At 45.7% G+C, this 26,648-nt stretch overlaps 1 protein-coding gene and 1 pseudogene across 3 annotated transcripts in view; one reads left to right on the forward strand and one right to left on the reverse strand.

The window, feature by feature from the left end:
* Nucleotides 1–26,648, reverse strand: part of LOC146835075 (vitamin D3 hydroxylase-associated protein-like) — a 536,242-nt gene that overhangs the window by 49,556 nt on the left and 460,038 nt on the right. For all 3 annotated transcript variants that reach the window (XM_085602742.1, XM_085602743.1, XM_085602741.1), the window contains exon 10: nt 13,013–13,112. In XM_085602742.1, the coding sequence (XP_085458868.1) occupies nt 13,013–13,112 (100 nt within the window). The remainder of the gene's footprint in view (nt 1–13,012; nt 13,113–26,648) is intronic.
* On the forward strand, nt 12,547–12,645 carry LOC146835076 (U6 spliceosomal RNA; annotated as a pseudogene).

Genomic DNA, 26,648 nt, shown 5'->3' on the forward strand with positions numbered 1-26,648 from the left:
CAACAATGAATTCACTGGCGCTTTTGAAAGGAGCACTGCTGAAAATGGCATAGTAGCTTAAATAAAGACTGATCAGTGTCCTGAATGGTTGCAGAACACAGCAAAGTGATTAGGGCTTCAACTTCAAAAACTGTTCTCACCCACACTGATGTGTTCCCTGGAACAAAATTCCGTGCAAGACCTGGCGAGCCAGCTTCTTTTTTCGCCTCCCCCAGGAACAGAGAAATCATTGGTCTGCCATTGATTCCTTTCTAAATTTCGCAGTTGCCTCAAGTGCCTAGAAACCTGAAATGATGGCACCTGTTGTATCTTGGAGAGCAGAGGGAGACTCTGGGTAGCTCATAGAAGCCAAGAAGCAGCCTGCTCAAAAACTGTGTATTGATTGGCATGGACAGAGTGAAATACATTTCTACATTGGGCACCCTTTTGGAAGAGCCAAAACATGCATCAACTCATAGGCCCTCATTCCGAGTTACTCGGAATTCCTGTTTTGGATGCAAATGAGCGCTTCTGCCCAAATTGAGAATTCTGAGTAATGCAGTAACTTTGCATACAGTATTACTTTATGTGAACATACCTCTGGCTTTTTCAGAGCAAAACTAGCCAGGTCAGATGTAGTGGAATATGTCTTTCAAAAAAGAAACAGGCTATGGGAATTACTTTTGGAAGTCAGAGATAAATGAACAGTTTCTTTTGGTCTATAAGTAATCCTGCATCTGGAAATTACTAATATTCACAATATCCACAACATTGGTATCCCTAATAAAGCTGTAATGAGTGCCTACGTGTGAGATGCCAGATTTGCATGACCACAATGAAACTTTAGCATGATACATCAGATAATGTCAATTTATCAGCCAGCTTTTAGCTCCTTGTTTCACCTGTTGAAAAGGTCTGAGTCCTGTGAAATCTGCAAATGGGGCAGCCATCAAACAAACTTTCACCAAGAACAATCCATCTTTGTGTAGATTTTGAGCTCCTTAAAAACATCTAGTTTTAACATCAACATTGTTCACTGGGGTCGAATCTAACTCTTATCGGACTGTGTGAACTCAAAGGTTAGTATCAATCTAGCACTTGGAAGTTTGTCTTTCTTTTCTGGTCTTTGATGATGGTCTTTGACCAATTAACACATATTGTAAATGTGTAAAGCTATTTGTCATGGGCAGCTCAAGATGGTGGTGCAAGTTATGGGTTAAGCAGTTATGTCAAAGGCGATGTCATAAGTGATTTAGGGCCATATGTAGAAAGCAAAATTGCGATCGCAAATGCCGAAATTCGCCGAATTTCGGCGTTTGCGATCGCAATTTTGCTAAGTGGGATGTAGGAAGGCAAATCTGCATGCAAAATAAGGAATCGCAAAATTTGCGATTGCTTATTTTGCAAATGCATTTAAGGAATCCCAAATAGCAATTCCTTAAATGCAATGTAGAAAGCACCCAAGTTGTGCTATTTTGGCTTAAGGAATCGCAAATTACCACCAACTTCAGGTTGATGGTAATTTGCGATTTCTTTCAATAATGCAGTTTTTTGCATTATTCAAAGTGCCATGTGGCACACATACATGCCCTTAAAGCATGTATGTGCGCCACATGTGCACCCATGCTCATTATAGGGGTGCAAAAGGGTGTCATGTTGACACCCTTGCACCCTTGAAATTGCATTCTCAATTTGCGATTCTCTAATTGAGAATCGCAAATTGAGAATGTCTTCCTATTCATTCCTATGGGCCTTTTAGCCCATAGGAATGAATGGCAAGGTATTCCTTATTTGCGATTCTCAATTAGAGAATCGCAAATAAGGAATAGGTGGGATTCGCAAACAAAATTGCTAATCCTACCTACATAGCGTTTTGCTATTCTCTAATTGCGATTCCCTAAAAATTGCAATTAGAGAATCGCAAAACACAGCCTACCTACATATGGCCCTTAATCATTGTTGGCACTTATAAATGTATTGGTCAAAACAATATAGGCTTAGAGTGCCCCACATATGCAAAAAAAAGAGCACGGAACCCTGGGTAGATCCCAAGTTTTAGGTGGAGAACAACTCCTTTATATGAAATACTCTACAAAACCGCAGATGCTCCAGGTCTGCTCACCTCGAATGTCTGTTATTCTACCACAGTTTTTAAGAACAGGATTATTAGAGCTCATCAGAAAGGTTTAGCTTTGGCCAGACGCATGGGTGATATTTAGATTTATTATCACACTTCGGGAAACTGTGATAGAAAGATATATTTTATTGCTCCACTGATTGTAAATGATATTACCTTTACACAGGGACATCTCTTAATAGTTATGATGTCTCTTGAATGTGATATTGTGCTACTGCACAAATCTAACGCCTTGAATCATGGATTTGGAAAGTCCCTTTTTGTTTTTTAAACAAACACACATGAAATATGTCATGGCATAAACCGTAGATCCTAGATGTGCTTGCAGAGTGTAATATGCTATTATTACATCACAAGACTTTGCCTCGTGTGAATCATGGCCCCTTCCCACAGTCAATAATGGTGATAAATAACATATTATACTTGGCTCATTTGCAGATATACTATATATACATGGAGCAAATGATGGGTAATTGCGTAGTATGGGTGTATATATCTCACCAGGCCATTGGCCTCATAGATAAGAATGTCACCTGAACCCAGAGAAGGCAATATAGGAACCACAGTGCACATGTAACAGCTTACATATTTTTTATATTACATGATTTGCTAAATCTATTTTAGTACTCAATAGAAAGATGTGCAGCATCTGATCATCATCTATCATCCGTTTAGTAATTTTTGCTAGAGATAACATGCTAACATTTAAAATGTGTTTTATGCAACCATGTGTAATATTAGAAGTCAAATTTTAAATGCAAAGAACATTGTCAGGAAGTTAAAAACTTATTGGAAAATGTATTTTTCTTTTGTAGTACACTGACATTATTTAGTAGGTTTAACAAAATGTATATAAAGAAGGAAAATAAAGTACAAGTGGCATGTGGGGCACTGTAACATTTTGATTTCAGGTTTCTGCTTCTACAATATATATCTTCACACACTGGGAAGGTTTCATTGGTAGAAGCTTGCATCAAGGTAAGGGTGAGATTGCCAGGTGTGCTAGTTAATGTTTTAAGAGCAGCGCTTTAATTCTGAAAATGTTTTACAAGGAACAAAGGAAAGAAGAAATGGTAAATAATTCACAGTGAAGACCTCTTTATTGTGAAATACGAGCTTTAAAAGCACTTGCAAACATTCACTAAGTAGGTATATTACACAGTGAGAGTCACAAGTTCTGGGTCAGATGCACTTTCCACTGAAAAGCTATTCTTTGATTTACTTGAGTCAGCTAAGATTCAGTATATCAAGTTTCATTAAGATCAATACTTGCATCTACAACCCAAACAGCTGAACAGATTTACACCAAACTTGTTATGAACGAACTTTACTCAGAAAACATGTTTTGGTGGTTTGATGTGAAACTTTTAATAGCACTTATCTCTGCAGTTTGGTATTTTCTAATCCTTTGTGAGTCCGCAGATTCAGGCAATACACTCCATCACTCACCTACCAGTCATTGGGAAGATCATTGAAAAAGTAGTCTATGTTCAACTCCAAGATCACATCATTATTAACCATCTCCTCCACTACTACCAGTCTGGCTTTAGATCACGCTGCAGCACGGAGATTGCCACCTTACACATAGACCACTGGATGAAGATGACCCCTGCCTCCTTGTATTGCTAGACCTTTCATTTGCCTTCGACATAGGCAACCATCCCACCCTCATACACACCCTCAAGTCACGATTGCGATTCACTGGCAATGTTATTCACTGGTTCTCCTACCTTTTCAACCAATACCAGTTTCTTCAAATAGGAACCTCAAGTTCACAAAAGATCTCTATCACATGTGGAGTCACCCAAGGTTTCATACTATCTCCTGTCTCCTTCAAGATTTACATAGAGGAACTTGGTGCTTTACTCACGGAGGATAGCATCATGATTCACCAATATGTAGCTAATTGACAACTCTATTTGAAATTCTCATATGCTTCTGCATCCAATGCCTCAAACAACTTGTCCAACATCCAGACCTGGAAGTCCAGCACCTACATGAAGTTGAACCCAACCAAGATATAATGACTAATATTTGCTAAGAACAACAAACAAGATACAGTACAAACATTGCTCAGTAACATGAACCGTAATAGCTTTGAACCCCAACTTTCACCTAATGCTAAGTTACTTGGGTTCACCCTGGGCACTGACCTCACACTCAAGAAACACTACCAAAAAAAAAAAAACAGCTGGGTACCAGCTCTCTCTTATAAAGAAAGCCAAATTGTTTCATCCACAAAGCAACTTCAGATCTGCTGTTCAAGCCCTAGTACTCTCGCATCTGAATGGTGATAATGCCCTATTGCATGGCATACATAGTTACGTGGGGCGTATCCTGTTGCACTGCCTCCAACATATGCCAGATTCTTATTGACTCACTTTAATCTTGTACTACTAGGTGTGGCAGTATTGGCTGACCTGCCTAGGTATCGAATACACTGACGAGGGCTGGTGGGACTTGCTGAACAATCATGGCAAAACCATGCTATAAGCACTATTCAAGTTCTCCCAATTAAAATGTTTTAGATGACTGGTACTAGTCCCCATACAAACTGAAAGGAGCTCGCTTGGTACTTCATGACATTTGCTGGAAAGGTTTAGAAACTGACTGACGCCTTACACATACTTTGGTCCTGAACAAAACTGTCACAGTACTGGACTGGTATATGGAACACACTGCGGAATACTAGCCCCACCCACTTTATCCCAGCGGCCAAATTGGCCATCCTGCACAATGTTCTGGATGTGGATGACAGTTTCACTCATTGGAGGAGGTGGATGTTGACGGCCTTGATGGTTGCGAAGGACTGTATCCTCCACCACTGGCAACAGCTAACACTCCCTGCCAACCAAAAACGGTAAACCAAACTTTACCAGTTAGTCACATACGAGAGGCACATATGCAAAGTCCAAGACAAACTCACTCTGTTTAAATACGTATGGGGTCCAACAGTGCTTAATTTGTAAATGAGTGAGTGCTAGTGCCCAATGCTCTGCTCAGATGCTCTGGGCCAGCGCTATTAAATGTCAACGTGCTGTATACCAAGGCTGCATAGTTTTGAATCCACTCGGGCTTCTTTAAGCAACTGCCACACACTCCAGCTTCTTTATCTATCTCTTGCATTTTCCTGTTTTACCAGTTTGTGGCAATGTTTCGTTCTTTCTCCTCCTTCTTCTCTGTGATTAGTGTGTTTTTCCCTCTCTTGCTCTTAGGAAATGTCTGAAGGGGAAAAATAGCTGCTGGTCCCTAAAAATTACTGCTGGTGGCCCGAAAAGCAATCATCATCTCAAATGAAGCACTGGGGCCCATTTATGAGACTTACTGATCCTTCGCCCCTATTCCACAGGTGATAAAGGGCGATCACATGCCAACCTCATACAGATGTCTTCAAGTACCATTTCATTCCTTCTGTATAGTGCAACTACCTGCGGGAGGGGATATTCTGGCCATTGGACCATCTCTGAGATATACAGATCATCCGCAAATAGGGCAGGAAGACTGAGGACACTGGACATAATGCTGCACTGATGACTAATACTGAGCAGGACATGGTTACGTTGCACCCTCACAACAATTGCTAAAGTTTTCTGTTATCCACATACTGTTAGACTTGGCATCTTTTTGCGTGTTTCCCCTGAGTTATTGCTTTCTGACCTCCCGGTTTTGACTCTTTTTTTTTGCTGGCGTAGTGTTTCTGTGCACTTTTCTCACTGCAGATCAGTGGTAAAGTGCAGGTGCTTCTGTGGTAAAATGTGTTATGGATTGGTGTTTCCATGATTGGCCTATTTGATTTATGTGTCAGTCCCTAGTAAAGTGCACTGCGTCTGCCAATGCCTGTAAATCAAATACTGTTGGTGGGCTGCAGCACTGGATTGTGCCACCCACACAAACAGCCCGTAAATGTGACACTGGCCTGCCATTGCAGAGCCTGTGTGCAGTCTGGTACTGCCATGTCGACTTGGCAGGCCCTAACCTTCCCTTTTCTTACATGTCAGCCACCCTTAAGGTAGGCCCTAGGTACCCACGTGGGCAGGGTGCAGTGTATGTCAAAGGTAGGACATGCCCTGGTGTGTGTGGCATGTCCTGATAGTCAATTACTGCCAATTTCGTTTTTCACTATTGCAAGGCTACCTGTTCCCCATAGGACAGAATGGGGAGTTTGTATAGAACATCTTATAAACATAACTGGTCCGGGGAATTAGGTAGGAAAATAACATTTAGTATGCCTGAACTCAGAATCTAAGGATGCATCTTTTAGTGAAGGTGATTTTTACATTCTGTGTTTGAAAATACCACTTTTAGAAAGCAGGTATTTTCTTGGTCAGTCATCCAGTGTGTCTCTGCTAGAATGTGGATTGGCTGTCTGTGTTTTAGATGACAGAGGGCTGGGGAGCAGGAGTGGCTCCGGATAGTCTAGGTGGGTCAGGAAAGGGCTGAATAGACCTGGGCTGCATTTAGAGTTTGGGGAGAAGATTTCCTTTCACCTGAATGGGCCTGGTCTGCCTCTGACAATGCCGTCTCCACCTCCTGCCAGGAAGCCACACCAGAGAAGGCAGAACTTGTTCTGGCTGGGCACAGACACTCTTTGCCTAAGAGATCAAAGGATTTTGGTATATAAATATTGGGGCCCGGACCCCTGAACTTTAGAACTCTTTTGGACCAAGAAGACTGCCACGAAGAAGAGTTGAAGAAGCTGTGAGGAAGAACTACCACATTGCTGTGTATTTTACTGTGTTGGCCTGCAGTGGCTGCTTCTGTCTTGGGCAGTGAAAGGACTGGACTGAACCTTCTGCAATCTACTTTTGTGAGTTTCTCCAAGGGCTTGAGGTAGAGCTTGCTCTCTGTTCAAGAAGTCTCAGGAACAACAAAGACGTCAAGCTCTTCTGCCCTCAGCACTGGGAACTGTGTGTTTTGAGCTGCAACAGAAGAAAAGCAACCGGACGACGTCTACGATGCCGCTGCCAACTCCGTGTCCTGAAGGCACCGCAGAGGGCACCGCGACCCTGGTCTCACCGATGCCACCTGCTGACGCCGCCACCGAGCTGCTGCTCGCACCGCAACATGTGAGCCCTGCACTCCGCACCGCTTCACTTCATGACGACGCCTTAGTATCCCCGATGCTGCTCCACACTGAAATTGATGCCGCTCCTTGCAACATGGTTCGAGGGCACTGCTCGTAACATTACACGACGCACCGCCCTCATCCCGCACCGCAGCCTTGGCCTACCGACGCCAGTGCCATCGACTCCAGTTCATCAGCCAACGACGGCGCTTCAGCAATGATGACGCTGCTGCTTGCACATGCCCTGCCAGCAAAGCGACGAGCACTGCATTCACCTCGCACCGTGACCCTGGTCTCACCGACGACACCATCTGACACCGCCACCGAGCCGCTGCTCGCACCGCGACCTCGGGGCACCGCATGCTGCACCGCCACCCTTCACACCGCAGCACACGACGCCAGCCGACACCAGCGCTCCTGACTTCAACAGAGAGTAGTTGGATCTGCAACCCGTGTGACTTCGAGGGCCCCGATGACTCCTGCACCGACCTCCTTAACCGACGCCTGCGGACGCTGTGCTTTTGAAAGCTCAACGAGAGGTCGCCGATGCCCTGCATTTCTAAAATGTACTGTTTGCGGGTCTTGCCGACACCGTAGCTAGCCTGCGATGCCGCGGTCAGCCAGAACTGTTTAGATTTGTTTGTGCACGATGCCGTGATAGCCCCTGACGGAGCTATCAACATCAAGGAACTATTTTTCAAGCATATTTTGATAACTGAAGATTTTTAAGTACTGTGTTGTGGATTTTTTTTATCGTTTTTGGTCTTGTCTTAAGTATATAAAAATATTGGATATTTTCCAAACTGGTGTGGTGTCCTTTTGTAGTGCTTGCACTGTATTACTGTTGGTTAGGTGCAACTGCTTTCCACACTGCCTCTACGATGAGCCTGACTGCTCGTGCCAAGCTACCAAGGGGGTGAGCAGGGGTTATTTTAGGAGTGTAACTTCCTTATCCTGACTAGGAAGAAGGGGCCGTATTTGGACAAAGGTGCAACCCCTTGCCAACTTGAGACCCCATTTCTAACATTGTTTGTCAGCGGTGAGGATAGGACTTGCGTTTGCACTTGACCTACAGTGATTGGTGTGCACTTCTACCATATTCCAGACCATTGCGTGCCACATACTGGTTCTTTTTCTTTTTGGCCTATATTTGATCTTGCCAGTTTTGAACTAACTACTTCGTCATGCCAGAATCAAGAGCATCATCTGTTGCATCCCTGGAAGTTGCCTTTGAGGAGGATAGGTTGGAATCCTACAGTGTTAGGGAATTGAACGCGATTTGCAAAAACCTAAAAGTCCAAGTCAGAGGCCTCACTAGGAAGGAGGAGCTACAAAAGGCGCTGAGGGCCTGGGTAGAAGCCAGAAATGCCAGCGAGCAGTCTGGTGATCTCAGTGGAGAGTTGGAAGTGCCTGCTCCTAGGGTGGATGTGCTTTTGGGAGGGAGGGAACCCTCCAGGCCAGGCAGTAGTGACCTGTCCCCAGAGGAGCTGGAGGACAGGCAGGAAGCAAGGAGAGTTGCAGTAGAACTGGAGGAGGATAAGATAGCCATGGAGGAGAAAAGGATGATGTTAGATCATGAGATCAGGATAAAGGAGCTGGATCAGAGGAGTAGAGCCAGGTCAGATGGTGGCAGCAACCCGTCAGGACAGGCAGACAAGATTGTGCACATCCCTAAGATGTAGGCAAGGAATTCAAGAAGGGGGATGACATACAAAGGTGGTTTCAAGGTTACGAGGCCACAATACACATGAATGTGGTCCCTGAGAGGAATTGGGGAGCAGGTTTGTGGCCTCTGTTTCCAGAAGAAGCAAGGGATACTTTAATAGCTTTGGGTAAGGTGTATAACCTCACCTATGCTGGCATGAAGGACGCCCTTCTCACTAAGTGTGGTCTTACTCCTGAAAAGTACAGGGATCAGTTCCGGTCCAGTAAGAAGTCTGATGCCAACACTTGGTTGGAGTGTGTAGATTCATTTTGCAGGTCACTGGATGGCTAGGTGAAGGGCAGTAATGTGACAGATTTTCATGGGCTCTACAATTTGATTGTATGGGAGCAGTTGTCTAGTCTATGTTTTGCAGATCTGCGCCAGCACCTAGTTGATAGTAAGCTGACTGACCCCAGGAAGCTTGCTATGGAGGCGGACCTCTGGGTGAGTACCAGGGTCCACAAGAAAGCATTTGGGGGAGACCCAGCCAAAGGTGGGCAGGGTCCCCTGCAGAAATGTGGGGGGGGGGACAAGAGTAAAGCACAGGAGTTCTCTAAAGGGCTCCAAACTAACACCCAGGATAAAGGTTCCCATCCCCCGGAGATAGGAAACAAGGAGTCTCTTCAGATAAGCCTGCTGAGACCAGCCCCCACAAGTGTTTTGCATGTGAATAGGTGGGTCACATGAAGGGGGACCCCAATTGCCCTAAGGGGGCACAGCCACCCACCGGTGGGCAGTCCATGGTGTTGGCTAGCGTAGCGCTTGGGGAGGAGTACCCACAGTAGGGTGGGGATCCCGCAGAAATGACCCTCATCTCACTAGGGGACAGTGAGATGGTCCCAGGAAACCAGGTGCCTCCTAACACAAAGAAATACAGCACCTGGGTGACCATCAATGGGAAAAGGGTAGAGGCTCTCAGAGATACTGGAGCCAGTGTGACCTCAGTCCGGTGTCACCTGGTCTCTGAGAAGCAGGCAGTCCCAGGGGCATTCCACAAAGTAATTGCTGTGAACAATTCAGAGCACCAGTGTATGGTGGTGCAGGTTCCCTTCGAGTGGGAGGGGCTCAGGTCCCATGCGTGTCCATTCGCTTAATGGTGGCCAGAAAGGGTGATCAAGAGGACTTGGAGCCTTAAACAGTGGCCCAAGCCACTGCCAGGAGAAAGGGCAATGGGCGCAGGAAACCGGCCCCTGACGTTCCCATGGACCGGGAGAAGGCGGACCTCGAGGGGGATGCCCCGGTGCCTACAGGGGAGAAGGTGGCTGAACTGGGGGACATCTCTGAGCTGACCCATTGGCAGCAAGAAGGGGGTACCACCAGGGAGGAATACTGCAAGGAGCAGAAAGAGTGCCTTTCTCTAGAGGGTCTGCGGCGGTAGGCTTCTGACCAGATAGCCGGTGATCAGTCGGGATCGCATTGGATCTACTGGGAGAATGGTCTCCTGTACAGTGAGCTTAAGGTCGCTGAGCCTGGGTCAGCCCGTGTGCTGGTGGTACCCCAACGCTTCAGGACCTTCCTACTGGGTCTGGCTCATGACGTGCCTTTGGCAGGACATTTGGGGAAGGACAAGACCATTGACAGGCTTGTCACCCACTTCTGACATCAACTATGAAGGCAGTGAGATGGACAATGCAGGGCTTGACAAAATTGCCAGGCAAGTGGTAAGAGTGGGAGGAAGGTCCAAGCTCCTCTCCAACCTTTTCCAGTTGTTGGAACATCCTTTGAAAGGGTAGGGATGGACATTGTGGGGCCACTGGATCCCAATACAGCCATGGGCAACAGGTACATCATGGTCTTGGTGGACCAAGCTAACCATTACCCGGAGGCAATCCCTATCAGGACAACGATGGCGCCTGTGTAGGGCAGGGCGTTATTGGGGATATTTTCCCACATGAGTTTCCCCAGAGAGGTGCTTTCTGACAGAGGGACCAATTTCATATACAAGTATATGGCATCCCTGTGGAAGGAGTGTGGTGTAACCTACAAGTTCACCACCCCTTACCACCCACAAGGTAGCGGTCTGGTGGAGAGCTTCAACCAGACCTTGAAGGGCATGATTAAGGGTCTAACAGAACCCATGAGGCGTAAGTGGGACGTCCTCTTTCCATTTCTTCTCTTTGCGTACAGGGAGGTGCCACAGAAGTTTCTTGGGTTCAGTCCCTTTGAGCATCTGTATGGTCACCCTGTGAGAGGACCTCTGAGTTTGGTAAAGGAAGGCTGAGAGGCAGCTTCCAGGAACACTCCCCAGGATGTGTTTAGTTACATGCTGGCCTTCAGAAACCAAACCCGCTTCAGGAAACTCGCTCAGGCGAACCTAGAAGCAAGCCAGGAAGAAATGAAGAAGTGGTATGACCAGAATGCCACTCTGGTTGAATTTCAACCTGGGCAGAAAGTGTGGGTCATGGCCCCAGTGGAATCTTGTGCCTTGCAGGACAAGTGGCTGGGCCGTTTGAGGTGGTGGAGTGCAAAAGTGATGTCACCTACCTACAAAAATACAATCCCAACCAAAGGCCCTGCAAAGCATTATGGGACGATATTCTAGAGTGCATTGAATATTATAGTATCCTGTATCAAAACATTCCCAATGGGTAGGCTCTCTGGCTCAGCTGAGAGCTAATAATATAATATTCACTGCACTCTAGAATCTCGCCCCATAATGCTTTGCTGGGCCTTTTGTTGGCATGGTATTTTTGCCCGTAAATTTGCTTGGGATGGTCCTAGGAGGATGGGGCCACCACCGAATCGTTCAGCATGATATGCTCTTTGTGTTCAAGGCATCTGCTTGCCATCCCCCTAGGTTAGGTGGGACCAGAGTTTGCTTTCGTGAATTGGTTATATGCTTTTTAGCATGTAAAGTTAAAGTTGTTTTATCAAAGGGTTGTGGGTGCAGTAGCTAACTCTGCTATGTGGCGGAGTAGGAATTATTGCATGAATTCCGTGTTTTCAATGTGATGAATAGTTAACAAATCTCTCCAGCCTCCGCTAGCGGAGCGGAGTTCTTTTCCCATGGTTAACTAGGATACTGCCCACCGAGGGCATGATGGGCCATGGCAAGGTGAGCCTCTGGTTGACCACTATATTTGCACCATTTGGATTGACGGTTGCTCTGTAACTCACTCTTCCTTTTTGATGTCTTTGCTTTTCAATTTTTCCAATACCTCTGTATGCAGTTGTTATTGACCATGTTATGTCTCATGCGTGCCCTGTGACACCTTGACGATACGGCCGACCTCAGTCTGGTCTACTGTTCTAAACATGTTGCATTATAAGATGATAAAGATTTTTCTAAAAAAATAATTGATGCTCGTGTTTATGTACTACATCCATATGTATCATCTAACATCATGTTTGCAGATTGCCTGCAAATCATAAAGCTCTCCTGTTATGTACAATTCAGTATAAAGCATTTGAGAATGCCCCAAAAAGCTAAAGCGGTTTCTTCACCAGGCCTCTCCTTTTGGCTTTGCAAATACTTGTTTTTTTCTTGCTCCATATTTCTGTCATTCCACTAAATCATCCAGAGAAGAGGACCTGTGAATGCCAATGTAGAAGGTGCTGCTTGTGGATTGCTTGATTACAGTTCCTGACCATTCTTTATTTCTTTCCCCGTGGAATTCTATGTATTGTAGATTTTTGGGGGTATTCACTTGGGGACCGTTTATGCTTTCGTAGGCAGCATATGTATTAAAATTTTAATGATACAGAGTAGATTAGCATGGCCCCTTGCAATTAAAAAAAAGAGAAGCATTTGCCTATCATTTTCTCACACAGAAAGAGAGAGCATGAGTCTAAATACATATGTTAACAGTACTTTTTACCAAGAGAAACCACTGCTCCGCCGACCTTGCCCTAGCAGAAACCCCGCACATCTGCAGACCCAGAGCGGGTGTAAGAGCCTTCTACATAGCGGCACAGGCCTGGAATGGTCAACATCAGAAGCTCCCCCACTCTACACACCTTCAGGAGGAGCCTCACGGCCTGGCTCTTCGGCTGCCTCGGAGCTGCACCCCCTCCTGCGCCCTGAGACCCTCACGGGTGAGTAGCATGCTTCACAATTCCCTGATTGATTGATTTTTAGGACTGACAACCTTACAACCAACAGGAAGACGAATCACATGGCACCTACCATAGGTTTCATGAAGAAAGCCATAATCTTCTTTGCCACAGTTGGTATTTTCCAGAAGGTGACCTGTTGTTGCAAATGTGGATCAACGATGTCAGCATCACTATTGGAATAAGGTTCAGGGGGACAAGATATGGCATTTTAATAAGAGAACAAAATTATTGTAACGGATTCTGACATTCTAAAATAATGAAACAGAACTAACATTTCTTGAGCAATAAGGTGTGCAAACAATGATTTGGGTGAAACAGTTGCAAAGGACTAAATGGTCATAACAAATAAACAATACATTCAATACATACCCAGCTGAGACAAAAGAAGATAAAAAGGTAGAAACTATATAAGAAAATTAAAAAGAGTACAGATTACACTATAACATCAGAGTAAATCGCCTAAGCACAACTAGGGGCTTGGATATGCTTTGAACTACTTATTGATTACCAAAAATATCAACGTTGGTGCTGAAGAGGCGGTTTATTCTTGGAAACACAAAGAAAACAGTTTTGAGTTAAAATCCCTTTGACTTTGCTTTTCAAACAATCTTTTATTACGTTTTTAACATGGGAACACATACATGGTACAACATACAAGCATGAGCAAGAAGATAGGTAGCACATCACAAGCGTCCCCATTAGGACTGTGCTGAAACCAAAAGCTAAACAATTTAATGAAGGAGCAAAAAAGGGAGAGGAAGATATAGATGGAAGATGGGGGTTAACAGGAGAGAAGTAGTAGGAAAAGAATAAGATAGAGAAGAGCAACAAATATGCAAAAAAAATTAAAAAGGAAAAACCACTGACCGACGTTAGTCCGACTAAGGCTAGTCAGCTCATTAAGTATTCAGATTAAAAAAATCTTGACACCATCGCCCTGGTCCTGCTCGATCGGGGCATGCAGGAATTCATGGCTGAGCAGATCACGGAGGAGGAGGTTCGGGGCTCCATAGCCGCCCTCAAAAACACATCGGCCCCCGGCCTGGACGGCTATACCGGCCCGTTTTACAAAGCATTCCAAGAATCCCTGGCACCCCACTTAGTGGAGATGTACGCCGAGGCCCTGGAGGCGCAGACGCTTCGCGAGGCGGTGATCGTTTTGCTCCCCAAGCCCGGCAGAGACCCCTCACTCTGTGGCTCTTATAGACCTCTATCGCTCCTCAACCTCGACTATAAAATCCTCGCCAAAATAGTTGCCAACAGGCTCTCTCAACTTATGCATTTCCTCATCACCCCAGCACAGTCTGGCTTTGTCCCTGGACGCTCCACCTCCTTTAACCTTCGTACCATCTTTTCGGTGCTCAATCGCATCAATCCTGAGGTACCTGCTGCCGCTATCCTATTAGACCCGGAGAAAGCATTTGATACGCTGGAATGGCCCTTCTTCCTGTCAGTCATGTGCCGTATGGGGGTCCCACCAGGCCCCCTGGCCACCGTTGCACTCTTATACAACAAGCCGGTGGCTCGCCTCCGGCTCAACGGTACGCTGTCTGACCCCTTCCCCCTTTCTCGTGGGACTAGACAGGGCTGCCCCCTCTCCCCTTTGCTCTTTATTATGGCAATGGAACCGCTGGTCCGTCGCCTTCAGAGCGTCCACTCACGCCGCGGGTTACGTTTTAACACTGGCCCCTTGTTACTCTCCCTCTACGCTGACGATACGGTGCTCTTTGTCCGCGAACTTTCCACCAACCTTGACCCCCTAATCAGGGAGATTGTCCGTTTCGGTGTACACTCCGGTCTCAAAATGAATTGGCAAAAATCAGTCATCTTCCCCCTCACCTCTAGCACCCAGCGGTGGGACTCCGAGTTCCCCCTGACGTGGGGCGCTGACTCAGTGAAATATTTGGGGATCCATCTTCACGCGTCATCGGAGACGGTCTTGCGACTGAATTACGGTGCTGCCATTGATAACCTTAGTTCACAAGTTGACCGCTGGATACGTCTCCCGCTGTCGCTGGCTGGGCGGGCAGCGCTGATCAAAATGGTAGTTCTTCCCAAATTCCTATACCTATTTCATAACATTCCCATACCCTTGACCTCTAAGTTCTTCGACCAACTACGCACACTGCTCATCCGGCTGCTCTGGGCCGGTAGGCAACCCAGAATCAGCTGGCGTACACTCACTCTCCCATATTCTAGGGGCGGATTTGGCGTCCCGAATTTACAACTATATTACCTAGTGGCGCAATGCTCCTATTCACATGCATGGTTTCACCCAGACGACAGGATTTCCTTCCTCACACACGAAACAGACTTCGCGCTTCCGGAGGGCCTCCAGGCTCTAATCCCTAAAGGGATCGCACGAGACCCCATCGACATTCAACCAGTCTCCACCACCTGCTGGGCCTGGGGCAAGTTGCAGCGGCTATTACGCTGCCCTCTGCTTTACTCCTCCGCACTTCCCCTCCCCAATCCTCGCTGGCTCCCGATCACTGGCGAAACGCTCCTTAAACATACCCTGAGTAAATACAACATTGCCACATTGGGTGACCTATTCCCCGAGGGTCACATATTCTCCCTGGCCGACGCTGACCGATTCCCTGACCTGACATTCATGGACGCCTTCGTCTTTCGTCGTCTGCAGTCTGCCCTTCGGGAGGTTTTGGTGGGATACCCGATTGAACCCGATTCCTCCCCCCCCCTATCCCTGGTTATTACCAGCGGCACGCGCCTGATCTCTAAAATGTACCGCTGTTGTGCGCTGGCCGTCCCCATCCCTACTGACAAAGCGCGAATGGCTTGGGAGGAGGATATTGGATACGCCATGTCGGATGAGATGTGGTTATATTGCTGCACTTCTACGGGCTCTGTCTCCATGAATAGCAGGCACAAACTCCTACACTACAAATTCCTGCGCCGTATTTATTTCACCCCGATGAAGCTACATCGACTGGACCCCACTAAACCCCACTCATGCGTGAAATGCGCCGCGCCACATGCAGACTTCCCGCACATGACATGGACCTGCACGCACATCCACGCTTACTGGGTCGAGGTACATCACACACTTAGCCTTATGCTGGGCACGCCCCTCGCCCCTGACCCGGCGGTTGCACTCCTTGGATACACGAAAAAGATTGCGCGTCCACATAGGTGGTTTGCCTCCCTGGCCCTGCTATTGGCCAAACGGGAGATAGCGCTACACTGGGGCACACGGGCCAAACCCTCCGTGTCTGCCTGGCTACGCAGCTTAGCCCATTGCAACACGAACTGTGACACCTACATTCAGGACATCTCATCCACCTCCACGCCGCGAGACATCTGGGGCCCATACAGGACATATCTTGCTTCTCTCAACGCGCCAGCGGGGGGCGTCGCGGGCAGTGATCCCGATCCAGCCGGTATCGGCTAATCATCTACTCTACCTCCTCCCACCCACGCCTGCCTGTGTTACCACGCTAACTCTCCCTCCCTCCGGAACGAAATTTTGTCTCCCCCACAGGCAAGGTACTGGCGCTCTTTCATCGACCCGCGCCTGGGCCTCACCCCCTCCTCTCCTTGCCCTGGAGGCACTATTGCAGACGCCACATGATACATTTGGTTCTGCTCGACGCTACACATGGCACTGATCCGGACTGTGTTCGCTGTACTTACGATTCACTTGTATGTTCTTTCTTGATGCGTTACTGCCGCACTGTGTACATATATGGAGTTAATTTATGCCCGGCCACTGCTCTGTCAACACTTGCTTCATGTGGGGCGAGAAGCGCTACCCTAAGTAGTTTCGAGATGGTGTCATGTGCGACTGTGTTGTGTTATGATGTGTATTGTTGGAAATTCCAAAAATAAAGTTTAAAAAAAAATAAAAATCTTGACACCTATGTTAGGGTCTTATAAAAAAAAATAGAACAATTGTGGTGATATTAATAAAAAACCTAAAGACATAAATAATTTGCCACAGCAGGGCACTTACATACAGCCACATTATTTTGAAGCCATTACGCACAATTGAGGGACTCTCCAGTACTCACCCAAATGGACAGCTATCACATAGCTCACAAAATAATATGTTTCTTACATTCTCACCAATAGAAACCACGAGGCAGGAAATTAAGGTACTGTGAGGTAGCATGTTTGTATACACTAAATAAGAGTTAAAATAGGCAATGAGATGATAAGTTGGTTATCTCCCTAGAAATCACCATCAAATAAATGTACACCTAAAATAGTAAAGATTTTGGGAAAGTATCAAGTAACGCTTTATGAATAATCCGGAAGATGATCAACCCAATAGGGGGGTGAACAAGAGAAATCAAGGTATACTTTACACTAATGTGTCTCAAATATAATTTCAACATACAAGGTGCTTGAAGGCTCCAGGACCTAAATAAATAAATGCTACCAAAATAGGGTATACGCATCCATGAGCAATTGCCCTAAATAAAATATTCCTGTCCCGATACACAATTTTATCAGAACTCACCTCCACATACTCACACAACATGTGAAATGATTACGCGTGTAGTGTCTACACATAGTGCATGGCACCTCCCGTTGATTTGTTATGATCCTAAGTAAACTGTTCTGTAATGTACTACATTATTTCAGCCTTGGAAAAGCCCCAGGCTTGCAGGCTGCAGGGGGCGAAGCACCTGTTGGCTATTTATGGACTAATACAGCAAGCATCACAGAAATACATGCAGGGCTATCGGTGCATATATAATCAAGCCTACCTTCAGACAACCAGAAAAGAATAATAAAAGAGAGATGGACACAGTCTACAATCAATTTTTGAGAACCTTTGGGCTCTTAGGTGTGGCTATGGTGACTAGAAGGTCTAAATGGGTTTTCTTGGCTGCATTATCATGCATTTAGGAGAGGCTCAAATGTGATTTGCAGACCTAAGGTAGGCACTTAGTTTTCTTATAAGGATGGGCAGCTTAGGACAAAATGTTGTCTCTTGCAGCAGTACAGACAGAAACCTTCCTTTCCTCTTCTATTCATTCCTTTTCCTCTTGCGTGAGAGGCTTTCATACTGAGTCAGTCAGTCAGTTGAATGCTTTATTCGGTATGTACAAGTACAACCATATAGCAACATACATTAAAACAGTAAAGAATCAAATTTATGAAAGTTAAATAATGAAACATCTAAAATTACATCACTATCCATACCAATATTGTTAAATCAGTAAAGTATATCACTTTGTGTACAGGGTTAAATTTAATCATTAGGTACATTCTAGTAGTAGTTATTAAGGGGGGAGTTAATTCAGTTTAGACATTTAGCAACAGTTTGTTTGTAATAAAAATTTGTGCAAATGCCAATACAAAAATAAATACACAACAACAGTGTAATTAACAGTAAATCACCAATAGTCGTAAAATATAATAGCCAGCGGGTGAACAGGGATAACGAAAGGAGGGAATCATATAATAATTGATTTCCTGTGCCAGGTACATTTTAAAATATAGGTGGCCACGCGATAGCACACATTCGGGGAAGCCAAATCAAACAACAATTGTATTGCGGCTCTTGTATTGTATATCTTATATTCTAAAAATAGTTGCTTCAAATAAAACTTTCTAAAACCAGTATAAAAATTACAAAAGAGTAAAAAGTGACAGATGCTCTGTTTAGATTTCCCATCGCATGGGCACAGACATAACCCGGGTTTTTTTACAGTTGGGAAAGCCACCAAATGGTGGACTATTCCCAGCCTCAGGCGTGCTAGAACGAAGCGATGAGAATTAATACTAACAAATGTAAGATAGGGTGGGAGTCTTGTACTAAGGTTGTACTCCAAGTATAATTTGAATGTACTTTGCATTGCATACTCCTTCGTTCTGGTCCCTTTTGCATGGTCCAAATAGGTGGTTTTAAGGTTACGCTTTGTTAAAACCGATGTTGTTAAAATATCTTTAAAAATATCCTGGCCAAAGAGAGTCTTATACCAGGAGTGAATATGTTCTAGCCAGGGGATTTTCGAATGCCAATCTAGTTTAATACAATCCAAAATTACTTCCTGGGTAAACCTAGTTTCTTCTTTGGCCCATATGGACCGCCATAGGGACAAGGGACGCAATGCAATCAGATCTGCGACATAATTAATGCCTACCTCTCTGTGGGTAATCTCGTTTGAGGCAGAAGCGGGGAGGCATAATAATCGTTTCAGGTACTTGTTTTCCTCTTGCTGGATGGACAGAGCAATCTGACAATTATATCCCCATATCCCTGCTCCATACAAGGCAGAGGACATTCACCTTGAATTATAGATGGAAATCATTTCTCGGATTCTACGACCCCCCAATTTGGAGGCGAATCTGAAGATGCAATTTGTATTTCTGGTCATCTTCAGACCAACACAGGATTGCTCGTTTACCCATCTCCCATCACCTGAAAAGGTAATACCTAAGTAGCAGAAATGTCGGACTGCCTCAAGTTTATCCCCATCTAAAAAGAATGACTTGTTTTTCAATATTTTCTTGCCACAAGTCATGGTCATAGTCTTACCCTTGTTAATTTTAAGCTTTCTGCCCTGAATAAAAATATGAAACTTCTCAATTAACTTTTGCAACCCATTCGCAGTCCTGGAAATCAGGACCGCGTCGTCCGCATATAATAGGACGGGTATTTGCTTTCCATTAATGATGGGAGCATCAGCATAAGATTCTTGTAAAAATTGATCAACCTGATTTATAAAAAGTGAGAATAAAAGGGGGGCAAGCACGCACCCTTGTCAAATCCCTCTACCAATTTTAAAAAGGGGGGTGCATTCGCCATTTGTTCCGAATCTAACCTTACTTGAAAGATTACTATACATTCTGGCCAAGAGGTGGATGATTTCAGGTGGTGCACCCATGTCAAGTAGTACTGGCCAGAGCAGTGCGTGTTCCACTAAATCAAATGCAGAACTTAGATCGGCAAAGCACATAAACAAATTCCCCTCCTTGGCTTTAGTGTACTTGCCGATGATAAGTTCAAGGTTCACGCACTGCTCCATAGTTCCTAGACCCCTTCGGAACCCGAACTGAATAGGCGAAAGAACATTATTGTCCTCGGCCCAGGTCTCTAATCTCACCAGAAGTATACGACTCAAAATCTTTAACGACGAGTCTAAAAGTGAAATTGGGCGATAATTTCGTGCTTCGGCCCTAGAGCCCTTTTTGAAAAGAGGTACTAAGATGGATTGACCCCATGAGGTTGGTAACTCGTCCTCGATTGCTGCATTAAAATAACGGGTTAAAATGGGGGCCCATAAAACAATTTCAGATTTGAAAAAGTCCACGGGGACCCCATCTGGACCCGGGGCTTTCCCCCCCTTACTCTTTTCAATTGCCACAGTCACCTCACTTAAAGTCACCGAGAACAGTAATTTCTCCCATTTAAAACAGGTTGGAGTATCAGTTAAAACATTAGAATTAAGAACGGAAGTAAAATCAGAGGTAAAATCGGAATTAAAAATCCCAGTGAAGTGAGCTATCCAGGCCTGACAACTGACATGCGAGGTTAGTTCAGGGACGTTGTCATTCTTCAGGAATGGACTATTTATGGTGTCCCAAAAAAGTTTATGATCTTTAGTATCTGCAGCCAGATCTAATTTTTCCCATGCCGCATCCTGCAATTCCTTCTTCCTAATAGAAAGTGCAGTTTTATAATTATGGCGCTCTTCCCTGATCTTACAAACGTCTCTTGGAGTGGCATCAAGTGAGGTTTTTAGCCTTTTTAATGACTGAGCACAATGGTCATCAAACCACACCGCCGTAACTTTCCTTGGATTCCGAGGTTTGTGTGTCAGGGACTTCTCAATGGTTTTTGAAATAATTAGGAATTTGGATAACAGAATTCGTGGGCATGGGTCCAGCAATAAACAATACTCAACCTCTCCATAACAGTTTGTGATCACATTGGCAACAAGTTTAGTGGGGTCAACTTTTGTCCATTTCACTCTCATCCCATTCGGTCTTTCTGCAACAATATCCTGAATTGGTTGACCAAAGGTATTCCTTTTGATTCCCCAACCCAATAGTTCAACGGTTACACTGTTGTGATCACTGACCTCTTGTTCAATCACCCAAACATTGATATAAGCTACAGAGCAAGATATCATAATATGATCAATAAATGATTGGCTGTTCCTCCCATGGAATGTCGGACATCTAACATTGTTTTTGTTCTTATTACATTCTAGGAGGTCCAGGTCATATTTGGCCAATAGGTTATTCAGAGCACTACCATAGTTGTTATGCGGGAAATGATTATATACACATGTTGTTTCCCTTCCCGAGTACTCCTCCCTATGGCCACACGCCCCCTTGAGTGCATAAGTACATGATTTAATGTTAAAATCTCCCACCCATATGATGGCAGCAGGTTTGGGTGTACTCAATAAAAAGGCATCAATGGCCTGCTCTATGTCAGAAATAAACTTTCCCTGTTTGTGCCCGGCAATGTTGTTATAAAAGTTCACTATTATTAAGTCTCTGTATCCACTATGGATCATACGCAGAACCGAGGCATGTTCACCTAGAACTACATGATCACTAACACAGAACTCAGTCAGTGCAGTGGATATCAGGGTCACGAGTCCACCCTTGGCTCGACCGGCTTGGGATGCCACAGCCTGCACGTTAAAGGAAGTATAGCCCTCAACATGTACTTCAGCCCTATCCCAAGTTTCTTGCAGGCAAATAATATCATAACCTTGTTTGATAAAGTCAGCCCATATGGGGGTGTTTACCTTAGAGGCTAGCCCGGCTATATTCCACGTAATAGCCCTAAGGTTCTCTTCTAAGGCTATTTGGGATGAGTTAATAACTATTGTGGCCGATGGTATAGTTGGATTTATCATGCATTTTTCGGCAGTACATATGGTGGTATCTAACACAGTTGGGTCATTAGAAGTTCTTATAGTAATGTTTTCCACATCCTGAAGAGACCCATCACTGCTTTGAGGGTCATCAACCACATTGAGTAACACAGTAACGTTCCCCACAACTCCACCTCCAATTTGACTCTCCCTCTTCCCCTGCCCGCACTGTAATTTTCAATCACAATCATCCATGTTGGAAAAAACATCAAACCTGTTCCCTAATTCTAAAGGTGTAAAAGGCCTCAGGTGCTCCATTCTCCGAATGTTGTTATTCCTGTGGCCACTAAAGGGAACCATATTCCAACCTTGGTGATCGATTCGCTGATTTGATGCATAAAGGGCAGTGGGGTCATTTGTATAAACTGAATGATTTTTCCTTACATAGGATGTGGGGAAAACCAAGGACCTGGGATAAAAATAGGTCAAAGATCGAGGGCGGATTTGGCTATTACCATTGCCCAGGGGCCAGTTCAATATAAGAGCTACCGCTTCTGGGTCTCTGAAATTAATCAGAACTATATCTCCATCGACGTCTTTATTCCTTCCACCAAGCCATGGGAGACGTCTAACATGCAATATCTCACCGTTTACTTTCCTATTTATAGGTCTATATGTTCTTAACCAGTGGATAGTTTTGTTTTTTAGCTGGGCGTAATCCTCACTCTTATTATCAGCTAAAACAGGAACCCCAGTCAACACCACCACTAAGGGTGCAGCTTCTGGGGGTAAATCAACCCGAAGACCATGAATCCCAGGGACCCCCTCCAACCTTGGGTTATCCTGCGCCTGAACAGTACTCCCTACTGGGGCAATACTGGCTTCCTCCACCAAATCCATAACGGGCTTACTAACTAAATGTCCCTTATGCAACAAAGGTCCATTTCTGCCCTGATCCGGGGCTAGGTGGCCCACAGTCTGCATTACATTCCTACTGAGATCAGGAAGTTCCCTAGGTGGATTTATAAGGGGGGCTCCAGCCTGTTTACTGGTACCATCCGTTGTAACCTTACCTACAACGGCCATATTTCTCAATGTAGATTCGATGTTCTCTAGCCTGTACTCCAGCTTCCTTAAGGTGTCAGTAATGGGTAAAAGGAGAATACTAATCATGTCCCCCAGTTGGGGTAAAAAATCCAAGGGAATAGGCGCCTGTGGGATGTCTACAGCTGATAGAGCAGGCTCTGGGGGGGTCACAACAGGGTTCACAGCCATTAAACAGGTACTAATGGCCGCCGTCTGGCTATGATCTGGCCCAATTAATGACCCTGAAACAGACCCATTAGAAAGATAGTGGCCAAATTCAGAATGCTGTGTCCTGGGGCCATTGATCACCCCCACCCTACGCCTTTTTTTCCTGGGAGGGGGGCCGTGAATAATCCCCTTTTTCGGGTTCTTAGCCTTTTTTCCTACCCCCCGTCCCACAAGCTGCGTATTGAGAATTTTAGAATGACTTATGGCATGTGGGGGGAGAGAATCGCTGATAACCTGAACACTAGGGACACAGTTTGTGGGCGAACAATCACGTAACAATAGCGGAACACCCTCTTGCGAGAGGGGGGTGTCGTTTACACCATTACTACCACTATCGACAACAGGTATGTTTGGGGAAGCAACCTCTGGAGCTCTACGTTTCATGTTATCAATAGACCGACGACGTTCTAGTCTGCGCTCCTCCAAGGTAGTGTCCAGCTCCTTATCCGTTATGAGAGGTTTTTTAAAATATCTGTCAAGGGGGCCATTTACCACTGGGCTTGGTTTCTCCCCAGGCATAACATTCTCACTAGAGGCCATGGCAATATTTAAAATGAAGAAGAAGAAACTCCCAATTACCACGATGCAGCAGAGTCACTCCTGGCCCAGCCCAGCCTCGATCGGCCTCGGAGGGTCTCAGAGGGTCCGCCCTTAGTCCGGGCTTTGTCCCGGGTGATGTCCCGCACACGCGTCCCGCTGACGCGTAATACCTTCAGGTCTTATACTGGCTATGGATAGAGGGGGCGGAGTCGCGGGAAGAGGCGGCAGGTGTGCTAGATGGAACACGCACAGCCTGCTGGTCCTCGCAGTCCCGTCCTCCTATACAGCAGCTCCCCGGTCAGATTCCAATGCCCAACGAATGAAGCCAATGTCGTGCTGTGCTCCAGAAGGCTGCAGGTAACACAGGTCAAGTACTCCTTTGCGAGCGGCACCCGCGAAGCGGGGGCCGCGAGGAGTTTTCAGCGGTCTGCAGGGGGCGGGGTCGCGGGAAGAGGCGGCAGGTGTGCTAGATGGAACACGCACAGCCTGCTGGTCCTCGCAGTCCCGTCCTCCTATACAGCAGCTCCCCGGTCAGATTCCAATGCCCAACGAATGAAGCCAATGTCGTGCTGTGCTCCAGAAGGCTGCAGGTAACACAGGTCAAGTACTCCTTTGCGAGCGGCACCCGCGAAGCGGGGGCCGCGAGGAGTTTTCAGCGGTCTGCAGGGGGCGGGGTCGCGGGAAAAGGCGGCAGGTGTGCTAGATGGAACACGCACAGCCTGCTGGTCCTCGCAGTCCCGTCCTCCTATACAGCAGCTCCCCGGTCAGATTCCAATGCCCAACGAATGAAGCCAATGTCGTGCTGTGCTCCAGAAGGCTGCAGGTAACACAGGTCAAGTACTCCTTTGCGAGCGGCACCTGAGTCAATCTGCATCGGTTCTTCCCCGTTCTTCTTTGCATTAGGCACCTCTAGGGTAACTGAATGAAAATAACCATCTAGCAGTCCAGCTTCTCTCCCTTCTTCTTGTCCTTTTCTGTCCTGTATGAGCAGTGTGAAGTCAGTTAAGCATCACAAATCCTAGATCAATTAATTATTAATGGTAGAGTTTTTGTTAGCCCATTGTAGAAGGCTGCTATAGCAAACACATTGATACAATGTGCTCCATCTCTTAGGAGCCTATTCATAAACTGCATTTTGTAGTACATTTAGGAGTACGTCAATAGTACTACTTACGCACTACAAAATTCTGTTCACTAACCAATGTGCACAGGTCTCCGCCTTTGCCTCCCCTATTTTTTCTCTGTGGGGATATCCAAGCCAAGTGCAGATTCGTGGCACATGTATGCACACATTCTTTTAGTAAACGTAGGAGAGACAGTTACTATAGCCACTTTACTGTATTAAATTGTGTAAATGGTGAATAGTCTAAAGTAGTAAACTTACTACTAGGTGCAAGAGTAAATTTACACATCTAGATGTATTCATGTATTAATCTACCTTTGTGAATAGCCCCAAAGATATTGAGATCAGCTTATGGCAGTCACAATATCTCTGGTACCTTGGCATAATGAGAGAAAGCCTGTATTAGCAGGTTGGGTCATTTCTCTTTCTTTGATCAAACACTTTGGAGATGCCACCCAAGAGCTCATGCACATTTTTAAACATCAGGCCATTGCCATTCAGAACAAGAGGTGCCAAAGTAAGTGCTTCCATGGTTAAATATGACACTCAAAATGTAAACATGGAAAGGCCTATGGTCAATTATAAAAGACAGTCAGCACTGCCACATAGAAACCTGAAAGTGTTGAGGGATCCTTCTTATATTTGTATGGAGGTGTCACACCAGGTACTGCAGCACCGAGGGAAGCAACAATAGAATCCAAGTTCTTAATGGCAGTGCTTGCCAGCGTGTTATTGTTCTTCTTTTAGTCCTAATTTGGTTAGTAGGAAGCTTATTTACTGTCTGCTGATCTACAATGCATCCTGTATTTCAGTGTCATCACCTAATTAACATCGAATCCATGGCTCGTAAGTGATAGTTATCCTAGTATCCGCCCTCCCCCCTGGCTTCCAAATCACTCGGCAGGACCGACCTGAGGGGAGAGGAGGAGGTCTAGCAATCATATATAAAGAACAGTTTCTCTGCCGAGTTACTGCTGAATCCATCCCTGATTGTGAGAGCCTTGCCTTCAGTCTCGAACTTTCCCCCAATAATTGCTTCTCAGGAACTCTTATCTATCGCCCCCCCGGCCCCCTTAAGCAATTCCACAATCTTCTCCCTTCGATCGTGGCGGAACGCGTTAGTTCCACTTCTAATTTCACTCTGCTAGGTGACCTCAACCTTCATTTTGATTCTGCATTGGACCATACAGTCACTACGCTAGTGGATGACTTAGCCGCTCTACAATTAACCCAACATGTCAAAACCCCAACTCACGTTAAGGGCCACCTGCTGGACCCATTGTTCAGCAACTGTGTTGACCTGGTAGCCGACCCACCTATTCCGCTTCCCTGGACGGACCACTTACTGGTCCCTTTCACCTGGACCACACTTAAGCCCCCCCCAACGGGACCCACTACAAGATCCACCAGAGCCTGGTCTCGTCTTTCAGTCGACAAATGGTCCATCAAGCTCGCCAGTAACCAACCCCTCTACAATGAGGACTCTGATCTAGCCAACCAGGCCTACGAAGACTGGATCACACAAACTCTTGACGACACCCTCCCTAAAAGTAAAATCTCATTGAAACGCTCCTACAAAACTGCCCCTTGGTACACGGAGGCTCTCAGAGAAAAGAAACGCCACTGTCGGAAAACCGAAAGACGATGGCGGCTAGACTATGCTCCAGAAAACAAAAGCAGCTACCGAGAGTCAATCAATGAGTACAAAGCAGAAGTTAAAGCTGCCCAGGTTATCTACTTCTCGAACAGAATTATCCTAGCAAAATCAAAACCAAAAGAAATTTTTCAAATTGTGAAAAAACTTACCAAACCCCCACCTAGCCTATACGTAACAAAATCCACTACTCACTGCAACAACGTAGCTGAGTTTTTTCACCAAAAAATCGGCAAAATCTACTCATCTTTCCTTCCCATACCCACCA

The sequence above is a fragment of the Triturus cristatus genome, chromosome 4_2 (genome assembly GCF_964204655.1).
Source record: "Triturus cristatus chromosome 4_2, aTriCri1.1, whole genome shotgun sequence".
Lineage (NCBI taxonomy): Eukaryota > Metazoa > Chordata > Amphibia > Caudata > Salamandridae > Triturus > Triturus cristatus.